Source organism: Oratosquilla oratoria, chromosome 23 (assembly GCF_046742065.1).
Source record: "Oratosquilla oratoria isolate Oo_2021 chromosome 23, ASM4674206v1, whole genome shotgun sequence".
Lineage (NCBI taxonomy): Eukaryota > Metazoa > Arthropoda > Malacostraca > Stomatopoda > Squillidae > Oratosquilla > Oratosquilla oratoria.
Genome location: NC_134799.1, coordinates 24,410,221 through 24,426,450, shown reverse-complemented (window position 1 = coordinate 24,426,450; position 16,230 = coordinate 24,410,221). Strand labels below are relative to the sequence as shown.

The following is a 16,230-nucleotide window of genomic DNA, read 5'->3' as shown; positions in this document are numbered from 1 at the left end:
ATATACAACCATTCTCCATTCACCCCTATCTTCTGTTCTCTCCCGTCCTTCCTCAACAGACATTCCCCTCTTCCCCAAAGCCCCCTTCACCACATCCATCCACCTCATCCTAGGATGTCCCTTCATGTTCACTCCCTCCACTTCTGCCTTCCATACCTCTTTTACTAGTCTTTCTTCACTCATTCTTTCCATGTGTCCAAACCATCCCAATACTCTTTCATCAACCCTATCTCCCAACTCCCTTTCCACCCCTGTTCTCCTCCTCACCTCCTCATTTCTCACTCTATCTAGCCTAGTAACCCCCATCATACTTCTCAGACACCTCATCTCAAACACATTCAAACTCCTCTCTTCCTCTCTTATGTTCCACATTTCTGCCCCATACAGTACTGTTGGCACAATCACTCCTTCATACAGTCTCCTCTTAGCATCCATTCCCAAATGTCTATTCCTCATTACACTCTTTAATCCACCAAGGCATTTACTCGCTTCTCTCAATCTACATTCTACCTCCACCTTCACTCCACCTTTTCCTGCCACATTTGTATCTAAAAATATCCACTTCCTCCAGTCACTCCCTTAATGCTCACTTCCAGTCTACTGCCACTTTCACCCCTTGTACATCTCATCACCTTACTTTTACCCACATTTATCTTTAGCTTTCTTCTATCACATACTCTTCCAAACTCTGTCACCAACTTCCTCAATCCCTCCTCTGATCCTGCCACAAGCGCAGTGTCATCCGTAAACAACAGCTGGCTCACCTCCCACTTTTCTCCATTTTCTTTAACCATCTCCAATCCCTGACCCACTGCCCTTGCATTTACCACTCGCACTACCCCATCCATGTATAAGTTGAACAGCCAGGGTGACATAACGCATCCTTGACGAAGTCCCACCTTTACCTCGAACCACTCACTCTCTCCATTTCTAATCCTGACACAAGCTCTACTACTCTCATAAAAAATCTTGACAGCTCCTAGAAGCTTTCCTCCTATCCCATATATCTGCATAACCTCCCACAGTGCCTTTCTATCTACCCTATCGTAAGCCTTTCCAGATCCATAAAAGCCCAAAAAACATCCTTCCCCTTTACTATAGCTTTCTCACATATCTGTCTTACCACAAAGATCTGATCTACACAACCTCTACCCGTCCTAAATCCACACTGTTCCTCACCAGTTACTCCCTCTGTTCCTCTCCTAATCCTCTCAATCAAGATCCTCCCATAAGCCTTCCCAACTACACTTAACAAGCTAATCCCTCTGAAACTACTACATTCACACTTGTCCCCTTTTCCCTCCAGTCCTCCGGCACTCTACCCTCTCTCTAGCAAACATTGAATAACCTCACCAGCCAGTCCACCATCACTGTACCTCCTTTTTTTAGACATTCTGCATGGCATCCATCCAGACCAGGTGCCTTACCTGCTTTCATCATCTTAACAACTGCCTTCACTTCATCCTTCCTTATTTCTCCTCCATTTTCCTCACTCATCACGGTCATTTTCTTAGCATTTCCCACTGCAGCTATCTTTCCCTCCCTATCCTCCTTCACATTTAGCAACTCCCTAAAATATTCTGCCCATCTTCCCCTTACTGCCTTCTCCTCCATTATCATCTCTCCATGTGCACCTTTTACCTTTTCTTCTCTACTTGATTCTCCTCCTCTTCCTCTCTTAATTTCATTCCAAAACATCTTTTTATTACTTTCAAAATTTTCTGTCATACTCTTACCCCATTTCACATCTGCTCTCCTCTTTGCCTCCTTTACCTTTTGCTTTACTTCTCTTTTCTTTTCTTTGTACCTCTCATATGACTCCCTCGTCCTATTTTGTAACCAATCTGTGAAAGCTTGCTTCTTTTTTCTACAACCTTCTTTGTTTCCTCATCCCACCATTCACTACCCTTCCTTCTATTTCCTCCTGTCCTTCTTGTTCCACACATCATCCTTGCACACTTTGTGACTCCCTCCTTGAACCATCCCCATTCCTCCTCCACACCTGCCTCTACTCTATCCTTCACTCCCTCCCACTCCTTCAGCAATGACAAAGTTGGCACCAACTCTCTCCAAATTAACATACAAAGATTGTCCAAATTTGAACTACCAACTCTGGAACAAAGAAGAGAAAGAGGAAATCTGCTGACTATTTATAGAATCATGAAAGGAATGGAAATCCTAGATAGGAATGATTTATTAAAATGGGACAATGAAAAAATTAGAGGACACGAAAAGAAACCCAAAAAGGATAACTATAGAAGAGATCCGAAAAAAAAAAAGATAGATTCCCACATAGAGTACTGGATACCTGGAATAATTTAGATAAAGAAATAGTGTGTGCAAACACTATTCAAGAGTTTAAGAAAAACTTGATGCTGAAAGATACAAAGACGGGTCACCACGAGCATAGCTCCCTTCCTGTATAATACAACTAGGTAAATACATACATATTAAAAGGATTTGTACTCTGACAAGGGAGGTAGCTAGCCAAGGCATGCACCCACCCTTCACCCATCCCACACCCAATTGTTTCCCTTTTGAAAAAAAATATCTTAGCTTTTTGTAGATAAAGGGCCATCTCTGCCCTCCACCCACTGCCTAGGTCAGAAGCAATGCAACTAGGTACAGGATATCGACAATAGAGCTTGGTAGCTGAAATTTGTATACCTCCTCCTCTTCACTTGCAAGGTGACCCTCCATCCATGTCTCATCATGAGTAGATAGACAAGATGAGGAGAAATCCTTTCAGGCTATGCCAGTTTATCATCCATTCACAACCATCCTCTACAAAGGAATATAAAGGAGGAACATGCTGACAGGAGACCTTTTGGTCCATAACTAGGTCAGATGTAAAAAAGTTATGATAATGGTAAAGAAGAATAGTGATAATATTAATAATAAATAAGATAAATAGGCAAAGTTAAATAATAAACAAATAGGTAAATAGTAAATAATAATAAATGGACAGATAAATGATAATAAATAAATAATAATAAACAGACAAATAATAATAAACAAATAACTGGCAGGCATCAGTCTCCAGTTATCCAATAGTGCATCTGGACTCTACATCAAATCCACATAGATCTACATTATGTAAAGTACCCTGATTCCCAAATTTCTACACATAACTACACAAATATGCATATACATACAATTAAATGTAAACATACAATCTAATCTAGGAAAACAAAATTCACAAATTACCAAGTACCAATAGAAACAAAGAAATTATTTCACATATAATTCAATAGAAACAATCTTAACAAACATCAAATACACAAATTAACACATAAATCAGTTACAAAATCAATAAGTGCATACACATATAAGAGAAACAATTATTAACTAATGCATTAAACAGAATCCACATACTATGACAAAGTGATACTCACATGATTCACTACCAATTCTTCAAATCAACATTACTAAAGCACTCAACAGAATCAACAATTATAAGACAAAGTAAAATACACAACCAAATCTTCAAATCCACATAGATCTACCAAAATAACTATACATATCATCCAACAGCCATGTACTGACAAACCAAAAATACACAAACAAGTACATAAATAAGTAAAGGTTCCAATATATCAACTCAGCCAACAACTAAATACAAATAAAAACAAATACTACAAAAATATAGAATATTGCCAATATCTATTGGCAATTACCCAAAGCCAACACATAAATAAAATAAAACAAAGAAGCACAACGATAAAACCCCAACGAACAAAACCAACACAAAGGAGAAACTATGCATTTTCACTAAATATTCCACCCATGAGATGCAAAACCTCATGTGTTTCAAAAGGTTAACATGGTATTAGTGATCCCTTACCAAACCTATTCCATCTATAAAAATCTTCTCTACCTTCCTTCAGATCATGGTGACTCAGGAATGATACACGCATTCTCAGGATCAATATATTTTTGTATGAAACATGGAACATGAGAGAGGAAGAGAGAAGGAGTTTGAATGTGTTTGAGATGAAATGTCTGAGAAGTATGATAGGGGTTACTAGGCTAGATAGATTGAGAAATGAGGAGGTGAGGAGGAGAACAGGGGTGGAAAGGGAACTGGGAGATAGGGTTGATGAAAGGGTATAAGGATGGTTTGGACACATGGAAAGAATGAGTGAAGAAAGATTAATAAAAGAAGTGTGGAAGGCAGAGGTGGAAGGAGTGAATATGAGGGGGCGTCCTAGGATGAGATGGATGGATGGGGTGAAAGGGGCATTACAAAAGAGAGGAATGTCTGTTGAGGAAGGACAGTAGAGGACAGAAGATAGGGGTGAATGGAGAGGGGTTGTGTATAGATGATGCTGTGATGCATGAGGGGGAGTGGGTGGGGGATGGGGGATGAGGAAGTATGTATGAGAAAAATTTTTTGATGCAGGCTGAAGGGATTTCTCCCCGCCTTCTCCTTTTTTGCATGAGGGGACGGAGAGGGGGGGGTCACTGAATTTATGAAGTGGCCTTGCTGTGGATGTGCTGTGTCTCGTGACACTGCTTCTGACCCAGGGCAGTGGACAGGATGCAGGGATGACCTGTCATCCAGGAGGTGCCAAGATAAGAGGGAGGGAGAAGGGTGGAGGGGAGTGGAATATATAGGAAATGGAATGGGGGGGAGTGATTTCTATGCCTTTTTCTTTTTGGCTACCCCCCCATGTAGGGGGAAAAAGCCTTTGGTATATGTATGTATGAACAATCAGATTTTAATAATATCAAACTCAAAACTATACTAACTCCATTAATTACAAACATAATACAACCATCTCCATTATACATTAGTCTAAACTCAAAGTTAGATTACACAAACTTCTATGCATTTCACCTGAATGTATAAAATATTCTCACCTTACTGACTCATCTCTGAAATTATATAACTCTGACAAACCCAATCGACGGACAGAAAGATCTAACAAAAAATAAAAAAACGACAACTCTCCATACAAAGCTAATTATTATTTCATACCATAAACAATAATCAAACCCCATACACAAAATGTAGTACTTACATACAAAAACCTCCATCTCAAACATTATTTTTAAAATCAAAGTTAACTTCATTAAACCAAACACAAACCCACAGATTTCCATAATCAGTATACAAGAGTATTGATAGGAACAACAGATTACCTTATAGAAGAAAAGCCAATAAATATTCACAAAACCTTGACATAACATCCCCAAAACAAATATAAGCAACAATAGTTTATAACATAGTGAAAAAAAAATTATAGATAAATAAACAAATTTGTATTCCACCAATTAATCAACACAGATATATGATACCAGACCAATCAATTTTAGGCAACATTCGGATAGATGTTAGATATTTCTCACAAAACATTATGCAAGATAGGAAAACTGATATCACACACACTCCACCGAACGGACGGCGTAGAGGACGTTCTGAAGGAAAAGTGAAATTTTCGTGGATCCCAAAGCAAAGGAAGTACCTATTGTATTTAGAGGGTGGGGGGAAATTGCTCGTGGTGTAGTGGGAAGTGAGGAAAAAGGAGAAGGGGAGGGATTACTGAGGGAAATGGAAGGAAATGAGGAAGGAGAGGACTTGGCCCAAGCAGGCAGACGCCATGTAAACAAAAGAGGTCCCGACCAATTTAGTGACGACGAAATGTCTAACAAAAATGTAAAGATTAGAAACATAGATAAGAACAATTCAATGGAAGGTGAGGATAATAATTTCCAAGGATTTAAAGAGGGGGAGGTGGATACCAACCTCCCCGACTAGCAAAACTGGAGGAAAGGCTTAAACAAATGACTGAACATTGGGAGATTAGGTTCGGTAAAATGTCAAAAATTGCAGAAAATGTTGAAAGATTGGAAGAACTAGAGAAGGCGAACAAAAACTTAACTGATGAAATAGAACTAAAAAGACAGTTAAGAGAAGTAAAAGAGGAGAATAAAGAATTAAAAAGGAACAATAAAGACAATAAAGAAACAATAGCAAAAGAGGCACAGGGGTGGAGGAAGATACAGGAAAATAGTAAAGCTGCATTTACTGATATAATTAAACAGCAAATGAAATAACAAACTGAAGACTCAGTTATCAAAGTGATGAGACAGAAGGAGAATATTGTAAGAGACTTAGCAGACAAAAAGAAATGTATAATTATATTAGGAATGGAAGAGAAACATAACCCAGATAGAACCTCAAGAATCAAAGAGGAAAATGAAAAAGTAAACAGTTTACTACAATTAGTTCAGGAAGATGAACCAGAAATAATGAAACAAATCGAAGAGAAATTCAGACTCGGAAAGTATAGTACAGATAAGACCAGACCAATTAAGATTAAATTCAGGTCACAAACGATGGCAGAGAATATCTTAGCAAAAACAGGGAAACTAGCAACAAGTGAACAATATAAAAAGGTATGGATAAAAAGGGAAATGAATAAAGAGGAAAGAGAGGAAGAAAAAAAGAAAAGACTTGAAGCTAAGGGAAAAAACGAGAACAGAACAGAGTCAGAAAAAGAGATTCTATTGGAGAGTAGTGAATATGAAACTAAGGAAATTCGACATACAAGAGAAAAACAAAAGGGAAACAGAGAACACAATGGAAGTGGCAGAAAACTAAGAGTGTCTTACACAAATATAGATGGATTAATAACAGGATTGAATGAGCTGAATGGTTATTTGAAGGAAAAAGAACTGGACATAATGGGAATTGTAGAAACAAAATTAACCACCCAACAGTGTAGGATATGATGCATATAATTATTGGATTAGAAACAGAGAGATAAAGCAAGGGGGTGGAGTTATGTTCCTGACTAAGAAGGATATAAACGTGAGGTGTGTCACATATGGAAAGAATACAGTAGAGATGATTATGATCGAAGTGGAAGACAGAGATAAGAAGAGCAGAAAGTTTGTGATCAATTATGTGCCTCCGAAAACAGCCTCGTGGGAAGAGAGTGAACATAAAAGTATGTTAGAGGACACAAAGATAACATTAAATAAGATAATGGAAGATGGAGGATGAATAGTTATGATGGGCGACTTTAATTGCAAAGAAATCTGCTGGGAAGAAATGACAGTAAAGGGTGGAGACGGCTCATGGGGAAACGCTCTACTTGAGATGATTACTGACAATACAATGACACAGTGGATACAGGAGAACACTAGGTATAGAAATGAGGAAGAACCATCGAGACTAGACCTAATAATTACATCTGAACCTAGTATAGTGGACAAGATTGAATATAAAACAACAATAAGTAAAAGTGACCACATATTGAACTGGAACTAAATGAAGAAAAATACATGAAAAGAAATGAACAATATAGAAAAGGAAGAATGATGTATGAAAAAACAAACTTTGATAAAATAAGAGAATTCTTTCAAAAAGAAAACTGGGAAGAAATATACAAAGAAGAAACAACAGTGGAAGAGAAATGGAATATTTTGAAGAAAAAAAATTACAAAAAAGGAGTGGAAAAGTATGTCCCAAGACAAAAACAAGAAAAAGAATATGTAAAATGCTGGTACAATAAAAGTTGTAGGGAGTTAAAAGACAAAAGAGACAAAGCTTGGACCAGATGGAAAAAAGACAGAAGGCCTGAAAAATGGAAAATATATACTTGTTATAGAAATTAATGTGTACAAAAGTGCAGAGAGGAAAAGAGAAAATATGAAAAAGATGTCATAGAAAAGTGTAAAGATCAACCAAAACTATTTTACAGATTTGTAAACAAATTGAAAAACAAACAAGACTTGGAGAAATTAAGACAAGGAGGAGTTGAATACACAGAGGAAATTGAAATGGCGGAAATTATGAACAAGCATTTTAAATCAGTGTTTACAAGGGAGAACGTACAACCTGAAGAGATCAAATGGAAAGAGAAAGTCCCTCCCATGAAAGAAATAGAAGTAACAAAGAACGAAATATTGAAACACTTGAGTAATCTTGATGTCAGAAGATCGCATGGACCAGATGAAATAGCAAACTGGATTTTGAAAGAATGCAGGAATGAACTGGCAGACAAAATACATAGCATAATAAACAGTTCCTTGAAAGAAGGAAAAGTTCCAGAAGATTGGAAAAAAGCAAATATAGTACCCATATATAAAGGAGGAAATAAAGAAGACCCTACCAACTATAGACCAGTCTCTCTAACAAGTACAATAGCAAAAATTTGTGAAAAAATTATCAAAAGTAGATGGGTAAAATATTTAGAAAAAAAAAACTGTGTTAAATCCAAGGCAGTTTGGATTCAGACAAGGACGATCATGCGTCACCAATTTAATATGTTTCTATTCAAGGCTAATAGATATAATACAAGAAAGAGATGGATGGGCTGATTGTGCATTTCTAGACCTAAAAAAAGCTTTTGACAAAGTACCACATAAGAAGTTGCTTAAGAAATTAGAAACTGAAGGAGGAATACAGGGCAAACTGCTTAATTGGATGGAAGACTTTTTGCAAGAAAGGAAAATGAGAGTAGTGATAAGAGACAAACACTCAAAATGGGATGAAGTAATAAGCGGTGTTCCGCAAGGAACAGTTCTGGCCCCAATAATGTTTGCTATATATATTAATGATATGGATGAAGAAATTGAAAGCTATATGAGCTTCTTTGCAGATGATGCAAAACTACTGAAAAGAGTGAACACGGAAGAAGATTGTGAATCACTACAGAGTGATCTAAATAAAGTACAGGAATGGAGTAGGAAGTGGGAGATGGAGTTCAATACAAAAAAGTGTAGTATAATGGAATTTGGAAAAAGTAAAAACAGAATAACAGGATCATATAAATTGGGAGAAGAAGGAATAAAAAAAAGTAGAAAATGAGAAGGACCTGGGAGTCATTGTTATGAATAATATGTCACCTGAGAAACATATAAATAAGATTTTTGGTGAAACTTAAAATTTAATAAGAACAATCAAAGTTGCATTTACATAGCTGGATGAAGAAATGGTGAAGAAAATTCTAATCACCCTGATAAGACCAATATTGGAATATGCAGCAACAATATGGTCACCAAGTACAAAAAAATGTATAAAAAAACTTGAAAGAATACAAAGAGCAATTACAAAATTGGCACCAACACTCTCAAAACTATCATATGAAGAGAGACTAGCAAAACTTGAACTACAGACACTAGAGCAAAGAAGAGAGAGAGGAGATTTGATAGCTATTTACAGAATCATGAAAGGCATAGAAATTACTGATAGAGAGAATCTGATAAAATGGGATGATAGAAGTACAAGAGGACACAGAAAGAAAATAAAAAAAGACAGCTATAGAAGAGATCTGAAAAAGAACAGCTTTCCTCACAGAGTAATAGACAGTTGGAACAAGTTAGATGAGAAAGTGGTGTGTGCAAAAACAATACATGAATTTAAAAATAGTTTAGATAAAATGAGATATGAAGACGGGACACCACGAGCATAGCTCCCCTTCCCGTAAAATACAACTAGGTAAATACAACTAGGTAAATACACTAATATCTATATGTCCAAACATGAAAGTGTGAAAGTGTGGAAATTACATAAATGCATTGTATATTTTTAGATATGTAACAACATACTCTTTAAATAGCTTCACACAAACAAACTAAAAATACTGAATTTTAGGATGTCTTGTATTCAATAAAGCTATGCACCCCCCACCCCCACTCCCCCAACCCCATGCAAGTGATACCTGATTCTCAGTGAAAAAAAAAAGAAAAAAGAAAAAAGAAAATCTCATTGAAAAGAGATCCCAAACTACAGTGACAGACATATTCCCATACATTCTCATTGAAAAGAGAATAGACATTCAAAGTGAAACAGAATTTAGTGAAATACATTTTTTACCATAGCTTACTGAATACGTTCCAAGATATGATAATATATGTAAAAACCCCTCCCTTTACTAGTACTCATTCAAACCAGTAATGAATTTTACAAGTTGATATATCCCACTAGTGATGTGACACATCATATCTTTTTCTTTGCAATTTTATGCCAAATCCCACCGTTTTGACCTTAACCCGAGGTATGAGGACATACCTCAAAGAGGTTGGGGGAGCATGTATCCTACCATTATATATTACATGCCTGACATGTGATCCACATGCATACAAGAAGGTACCCAACAGGCACTAGTCTTTGGAAATACTTAATCTTGCTAACCTTCACATTTCCTAATCATAAACATCTGACTCAGACAATGCAAAATATCATCACACCACTGCCCAACAAGTACATAGTGTCACCAGACAGTTCATTAACCACTTCAAAAAGAATCAAATTCTTGCACATAGCATCAGCTGCCATATGTACAATTCATCACACTACTTGCATCATAAAATATAAGGACACTGCAGTATTATTCTCTTTTATTCTGATAATAAAAACAGAAAATGTGCTAAAACAAGTTCACAGAATCTGGGATAATTCATGTACAACTACAAAAAATATATAATCAAGACACCAATGCTGGCATCCTCATGTACCCATTTGTGCCTCATAACGCCTACGTAGACATCATTGTACCAAAGTGGTTAACCTTTACTTATACCTACCAAGCTACATTATTGTAACTCCAGTACAGCATGTCAAGGCACATCCACAAATAATATTACTAAACCCATTACAATGCAACTAATGCACACACATTATTATATAAATGCCAAATGTAATATGTTTCTGACAATCTTCACCTGACATGCTTAGATAGCCATATTCTCCTATAATAACAGGTGACTATGTCGCCAGAGACAGAGGAGACTAGGGGAGACACTCCCCCTTAGACTCAGTAGGGAAGACATTCCCCTTAGGAGATTATATCCCAATCTGTAATTACCTCAAGTACCTGCTTAAATAAATATAAAGTTTATCCTAGACTTTACATAGTTCTGCTCTCATTGTGTAGCCCAAACATCCTCATGTCATGATATATGGCTAGGGTGTTAGTTTCTCTGTGTAGGTGTTTTGTTGAAGTTGTTTTGGTGCAACCTGTTATTATTCTTAATGCCTTATTTTGTATAGTTTGTATGGCATTAGTGGTTTCTTTATAGTAGAAAGCCATACCATTGAAGCATACTCGAGTGTGGTTCTCAAGAACTGGTTTTAGACTTCAATTAGTTTCCTTTTCCTTTCCAAAGCTGTTATTATTCTTAATGCCTTATTTTTTATAGTTTGTATGGCATTTGTGTTTTCTTTATTGTAGGAAGCCATACCATTGAAGGATACTTGAGTTTGGTTCTCAAGAACTGGTTTTAGACTTCAATTAGTTTCCTTTTCCTTTCCAAAGCTTGTACTTACAGACTAATTTTAGTATATTTATTTTCTTGTTGGTTTTCACTGTCAGATCTTTTATGTGAATGTCATGCAAGTATAAAATAGCATGGCCTAAAATTTTTTGGTTCCGTTCCAGTGAAAGCATTTTGCTATTAAATTTTAACCTTTGAATGTTTCTTTGATTCTTGGTTGTCTAAGAGTAAGGTTACTGATGGATATCGAGATTATTAAAACTCTACATATAAGTTCTGGTTTAATGTCAAGAAATATTCAAATGTAACTTTTATTTTCAGGTACCGGCAGTGCTTTGACTTGGAAGGAGAGTCTGGAATTGTTGTGAGAGGGATGGGCTCTGCTGTCACCCTGATGCGTCTTCATCAAGATGCGCCCTCACCCTTGCGTGAAGGAGGTCTGCATAGAGAGTATGTGTCAATTGAGTAATATGATTTCACTGGTCCAGTCAATGTCATGTAAAACTAAATAGAAATTAATAACTTCCCTCACAACATAATTTTTTTTACTTCATGTGCTTGCACTCCACTATTTACATCTTACTTTAATTGTTCTATTTTCCATCTTTTTCATCTGTCTCATGATCTAGATTTGCCTTGTTCCATAGTTTTGTTTTATATTTCTTGATGTTACTATTGGAAATGAGATCAATGAGAAGTACCTGCAAGAGGTGGTCCTGTGGGAAGGATGTCAGAATGAGTTATTTCCCTGCTACCCGTCTTGAAACTGTAAATTTCCTCACATCAATTTGATATGTAGTCTCTTCAATAGAGCCAATATTTCTCATTATCATTTTTGTATTTTTCCAAACTCCAAATTTAAACACAAGGAGAACTGACAACTGGTGGCTTATTCCTTAATACTATTTTCAGTTAGTGACATAGATAAAGTCCCATACTTGTGGATGAAGTATGGATGCAGACAGTCTAAGGTTTCTTCCTAGAGAGATCTATGGGAGGTCCTGAGAACTATATTTCCTGAGTGACTTGTGGACCTGTCCAGAGGTTGTGGATTGCCTGAAGGCTGTGGGTCTTCTGCAAAAGAGACCCGAAGCACTGGATTGATTTATTGATTTCTAGAGAGAGGGACCTATGATGGATACCTGCATGTGGTGGTCTTGCAAGATGGACAGCAAAGCTGGCCATTATTGAAACTGATTCATTCCAGACTGGAATATGCACACATGCACACACATCAATTGTCACAGAGACAGCACATAAAAATTGGAGCTCCCAAGAAATACTTTAAAAATGGAACGTTTCAACAGTGCTACAATAGCAGGATACCTATGTTGTATTAAATGGAAAGGGGGATGCTTGTGAATAAATGTTTCATTTTAATTTTTCTGTCATCGTACTACACCAATCCTGGCAAGGTCGCCACTGTCATGGACCTGCCTTATAAAAAAAAAGAGATGAATTTATCTATGGATAGGTCGTGACAGGCGTACTACTTCAAACAATTAGGTTATTAGCCAGGTCCGGCATAGTACGATGACAGAAAAATTAAAATTAAACATTTATACACTTCATTAAACTATAAATTTAACAACTTTGGCCTATTTAAACAATGGAAATGGAATTATAAATGATGAGAATATGCAAATCAAAGGTACAGTAAAAGGAAAATACAAATCTAAATATTTCGAAAAGTAAATTAAAAACTCCGTGCATTTACTTATTGCTAAACCTAAGTTTAAGATAAAAAATCTGGTCACCATGCGTAGCACTGTAGTACAACACTTAAACAAAGGGGTTTACCTTAAACTTACAGAAGGTGGCAGCTTCCTCTTCGGGGAAAAGAAGATGGAAAAAAAAGCCTCGAGAAACGAGTTGACCCTCTCTATATAGGCTCGCCAATTGACCTGATGGTCACTGGAGCCAGAGGCCGAAAAGTCAAATAGGAAGTGCTTCCCTATCCCACTTTAACTGATAGCTAACAAGCCTAACCACTTTCATAAACTTAAAATTACACACACAAGAATATTATGCACGTAACAAAATAAAAACCTTAATACTAATCTCAAAGAAAGTAAAAGGACAATGATAATTAAATGGCAACTCAACATTGCATGAAGCACACATGTCCGGCTGATGATTGGTAACTGTTGCCATATGAACACCACTACAAACAAGAAAACACGTTACATTGGGAGATGTGACAATCTCCATTAGGTACGGTAAGATTTTCAGAGAGTGGTGAAGAAGGGACTTTTTCTGGATTTACTGGGTTCGATAGAAGAAACTTGAGTAGAGTTATAGACTTGGAGACAGATGAGTTTTATGAGGGAATAATAGAAGCAAGATATTAATGATCTTAAAAAAGCAAATCTTGAAATAATTAAGGAAATGGGTGACTTAAAGAAAGCAACATCAAAAGTGACAAAATTTTCACACTGAATGAGAATCCGACAAGAAATAATGGCCTCAGACTGCCAGGATATAAATTTCATTTGGAAGTGGGTAGAAACAACTTTGCCAACCGTATACTTAATGAATGGCATTAACTTTCCACAGAAGCAGTGCAATGTAGTTGTTTGAAGCTTTAAGATTTGTTTAGATAAACACTTGAGCAAGATGCTGTAATGACTGCCATTTATTTTATATTATTATTATTTTATTTTTTTCCCCTGTGGTTTGGGGGAAGAATATTGCCACCAAGTCTCACTTGAATTGTAAGAGGCGACAAGAACAGGACAGGGATTAGGATTAGGCATCCTTCTCACCTGTAGCCCCACACAGGACATTCCTACATGTACATACATATACCAAAGGCTTTTTCCCCCTTACACGGAGGGTAGCCAAAAAGGAAAAGGGATAGAAACCACTCCCACCCATTCCATTCCCCACACATTCCACTCCCCTCCACCCTCCTCCCTCCCTCTTATCTTCGTACCTCCTGTATGACAGGTCGTCCCTGCATCCTGTCCACTGCCCTGGGTCAGAAGCAGTGTTGCAAGACACAGCACATCCACAGCAAGGCCCCTTCATAAATTCAGTGACTCCCCCCTCTCTGTCCCCTCATGCAGAAAAGGAGAAGATGGGGAGAAATCCCTTTAGGCTGCGTCAAATTTGTTCTCATACATACTTCCTCACCCCCCCATCCCCCACCCACTCCCCCTCATGCATCACAGCATCACAGCATCATCTATACATGACCCCTCTCCATTCACCCCTATCATCTGTCCTTTCCTGTCCTTCCTCAACAGACATTCCTCTCTTTTGTAATGCTCCTTTCACCCCATCCATCCATCTCATCCTAGGACGACCCCTTATATTCACTCCTTCCACCTCTGCCTTCCACACCTCTTTTACAAATCTTTCTTCACTCACTTTTTCCATGTGTCCAAATCATCCTAATACTCTTTCATCAACCCTATCTCCCAGCTCCCACTCCACCCCCGTTCTCCTCCTCACCTCCTCATTTCTCACTCTATCTAGCCTAGTAACTCATATTATACTTCTCAGACACCTCATCTCAAACACATTCAAACTCCTTCTCTCTTCCTCTCTTATGTTCCATGTTTCTGCCCCGTACAGTGCTGTTGGCACAATCACTCATGTAACCTCCTCTTAGTATCCATTCCCAGATGTCTATTTCTCATTACACTTTTTAATCCACCAAGGCATTTACTTGCTTCTCTCAATCTACATTTTACCTCCACCCCCACTCCTCCCTTTCCTGCCATATTGGTACCCAAGTATCTAAAACTATCCGCTTCCTCCAGTCTCTTACCCTTAATGCTCACTTCCAGCCTGCTGTCACTCTTTCCCCTTGTACATCTCATTACCTTACTTTTGCCCACATTTATCTTCAGCTTCCTTCTTTCACACACCTTCTCAAACTCTGTCACTAACTTCCTCAATCCCTCCTCTGATCCTGCTACAAACTCAGTGTCGTCAGCAAACAACAACTGGCTTATTTCCCACTTTTCTCCATTTTCTTTAACTATCTCTTACCCCTGACCCACTACCCTTGCAAAGGACATTCCTAAAAATAGTAAAGGCATGAAAGGGTCTAGTTTTCCAAACAGTACCCTAAGGTTTGGGTCTTTTAATGTGTGTGGATGTGGTACAATCTGGGGTATTGGCTGCATATTATTGTGGTAAAGTAGCATGCAGTTGATACTTTAGGGTCTATATGGGGTGCCCCTACAGATCAGAGCCACACATCATTTTGTCTGTGATAGAGGAGGACGCTGTTCACAGAGAAATGATGACACTTTTATTATACTGCTACTGTCCCTCCGTTATGCTGTCCCCCAACACCTTGTTACTGTCCTGTACCTTTTCTCTGAATATTCATTTCCTTTTTTTGCCTACCCTGTGGTGGGGGATAGAATGCTGCTGCCAAGTATTCCCACTTGAATCATAAGAGGCGAGAAAAACGGGATGGGGATTGGGACTAGGCATCCTTCTCCCTGTAGCCCCAAAGGGGACATTCCTAAATGAAGTAAAGGCATAAGAGGGTCAAGGAGTTTTCCAACCAGTACCCTAAGGTTTGGGTCTTTTAATGTGTGTGGACTTAGTACAGATAAGAGTAAAAGGGAAGAGACAGGCAGTGTGTTTGTAAGAAGAAAAATGGATGTGTTGGTTTTGAGTGAAACTAAGTTGAGAGGGAGGGGCGAGTGTGAGTTTGGGAATGTAGTTGGGAAGGGGTGGCTATACTAGTAAGTGAAGAGATAGGTAAACGTGTAGTGGAGTGGAAGGAGGTTTCTTCAAGGTTAATGCAGATGAAGGTAAAACTGGAAAAGATGTGGGTTTTTGTAAGTGCATATGGGTCTGGTAGTGAGAAGAGTGTAGAAGAAAGGGAGGCTTCTTGGATGGATTTAAATGAGTGCATAGAGGGATTAGGGAGAAATGTCAATGTAATAGTATTGGGAGACCTTAATGCTAGGATAAGAAATGAACCAATAGACGGAGTGGTTGGGAAGTGTGGAGTTCCAAGAAAGAATTGTAGTG

The 16,230-nt window shown here is 37.8% G+C and overlaps 1 protein-coding gene across 2 annotated transcripts in view; it reads left to right on the top strand.

Annotated features, from left to right (window-relative positions):
• LOC143038031 (C2 domain-containing protein 5) overlaps positions 1-16,230 on the top strand; it is a 212,490-nt gene that overhangs the window by 38,612 nt on the left and 157,648 nt on the right. For both annotated transcript variants that reach the window (XM_076206886.1, XM_076206887.1), the window contains exon 6: positions 11,551-11,679. In XM_076206886.1, coding sequence (XP_076063001.1) covers positions 11,551-11,679 — 129 coding nt within the window. The remainder of the gene's footprint in view (positions 1-11,550; positions 11,680-16,230) is intronic.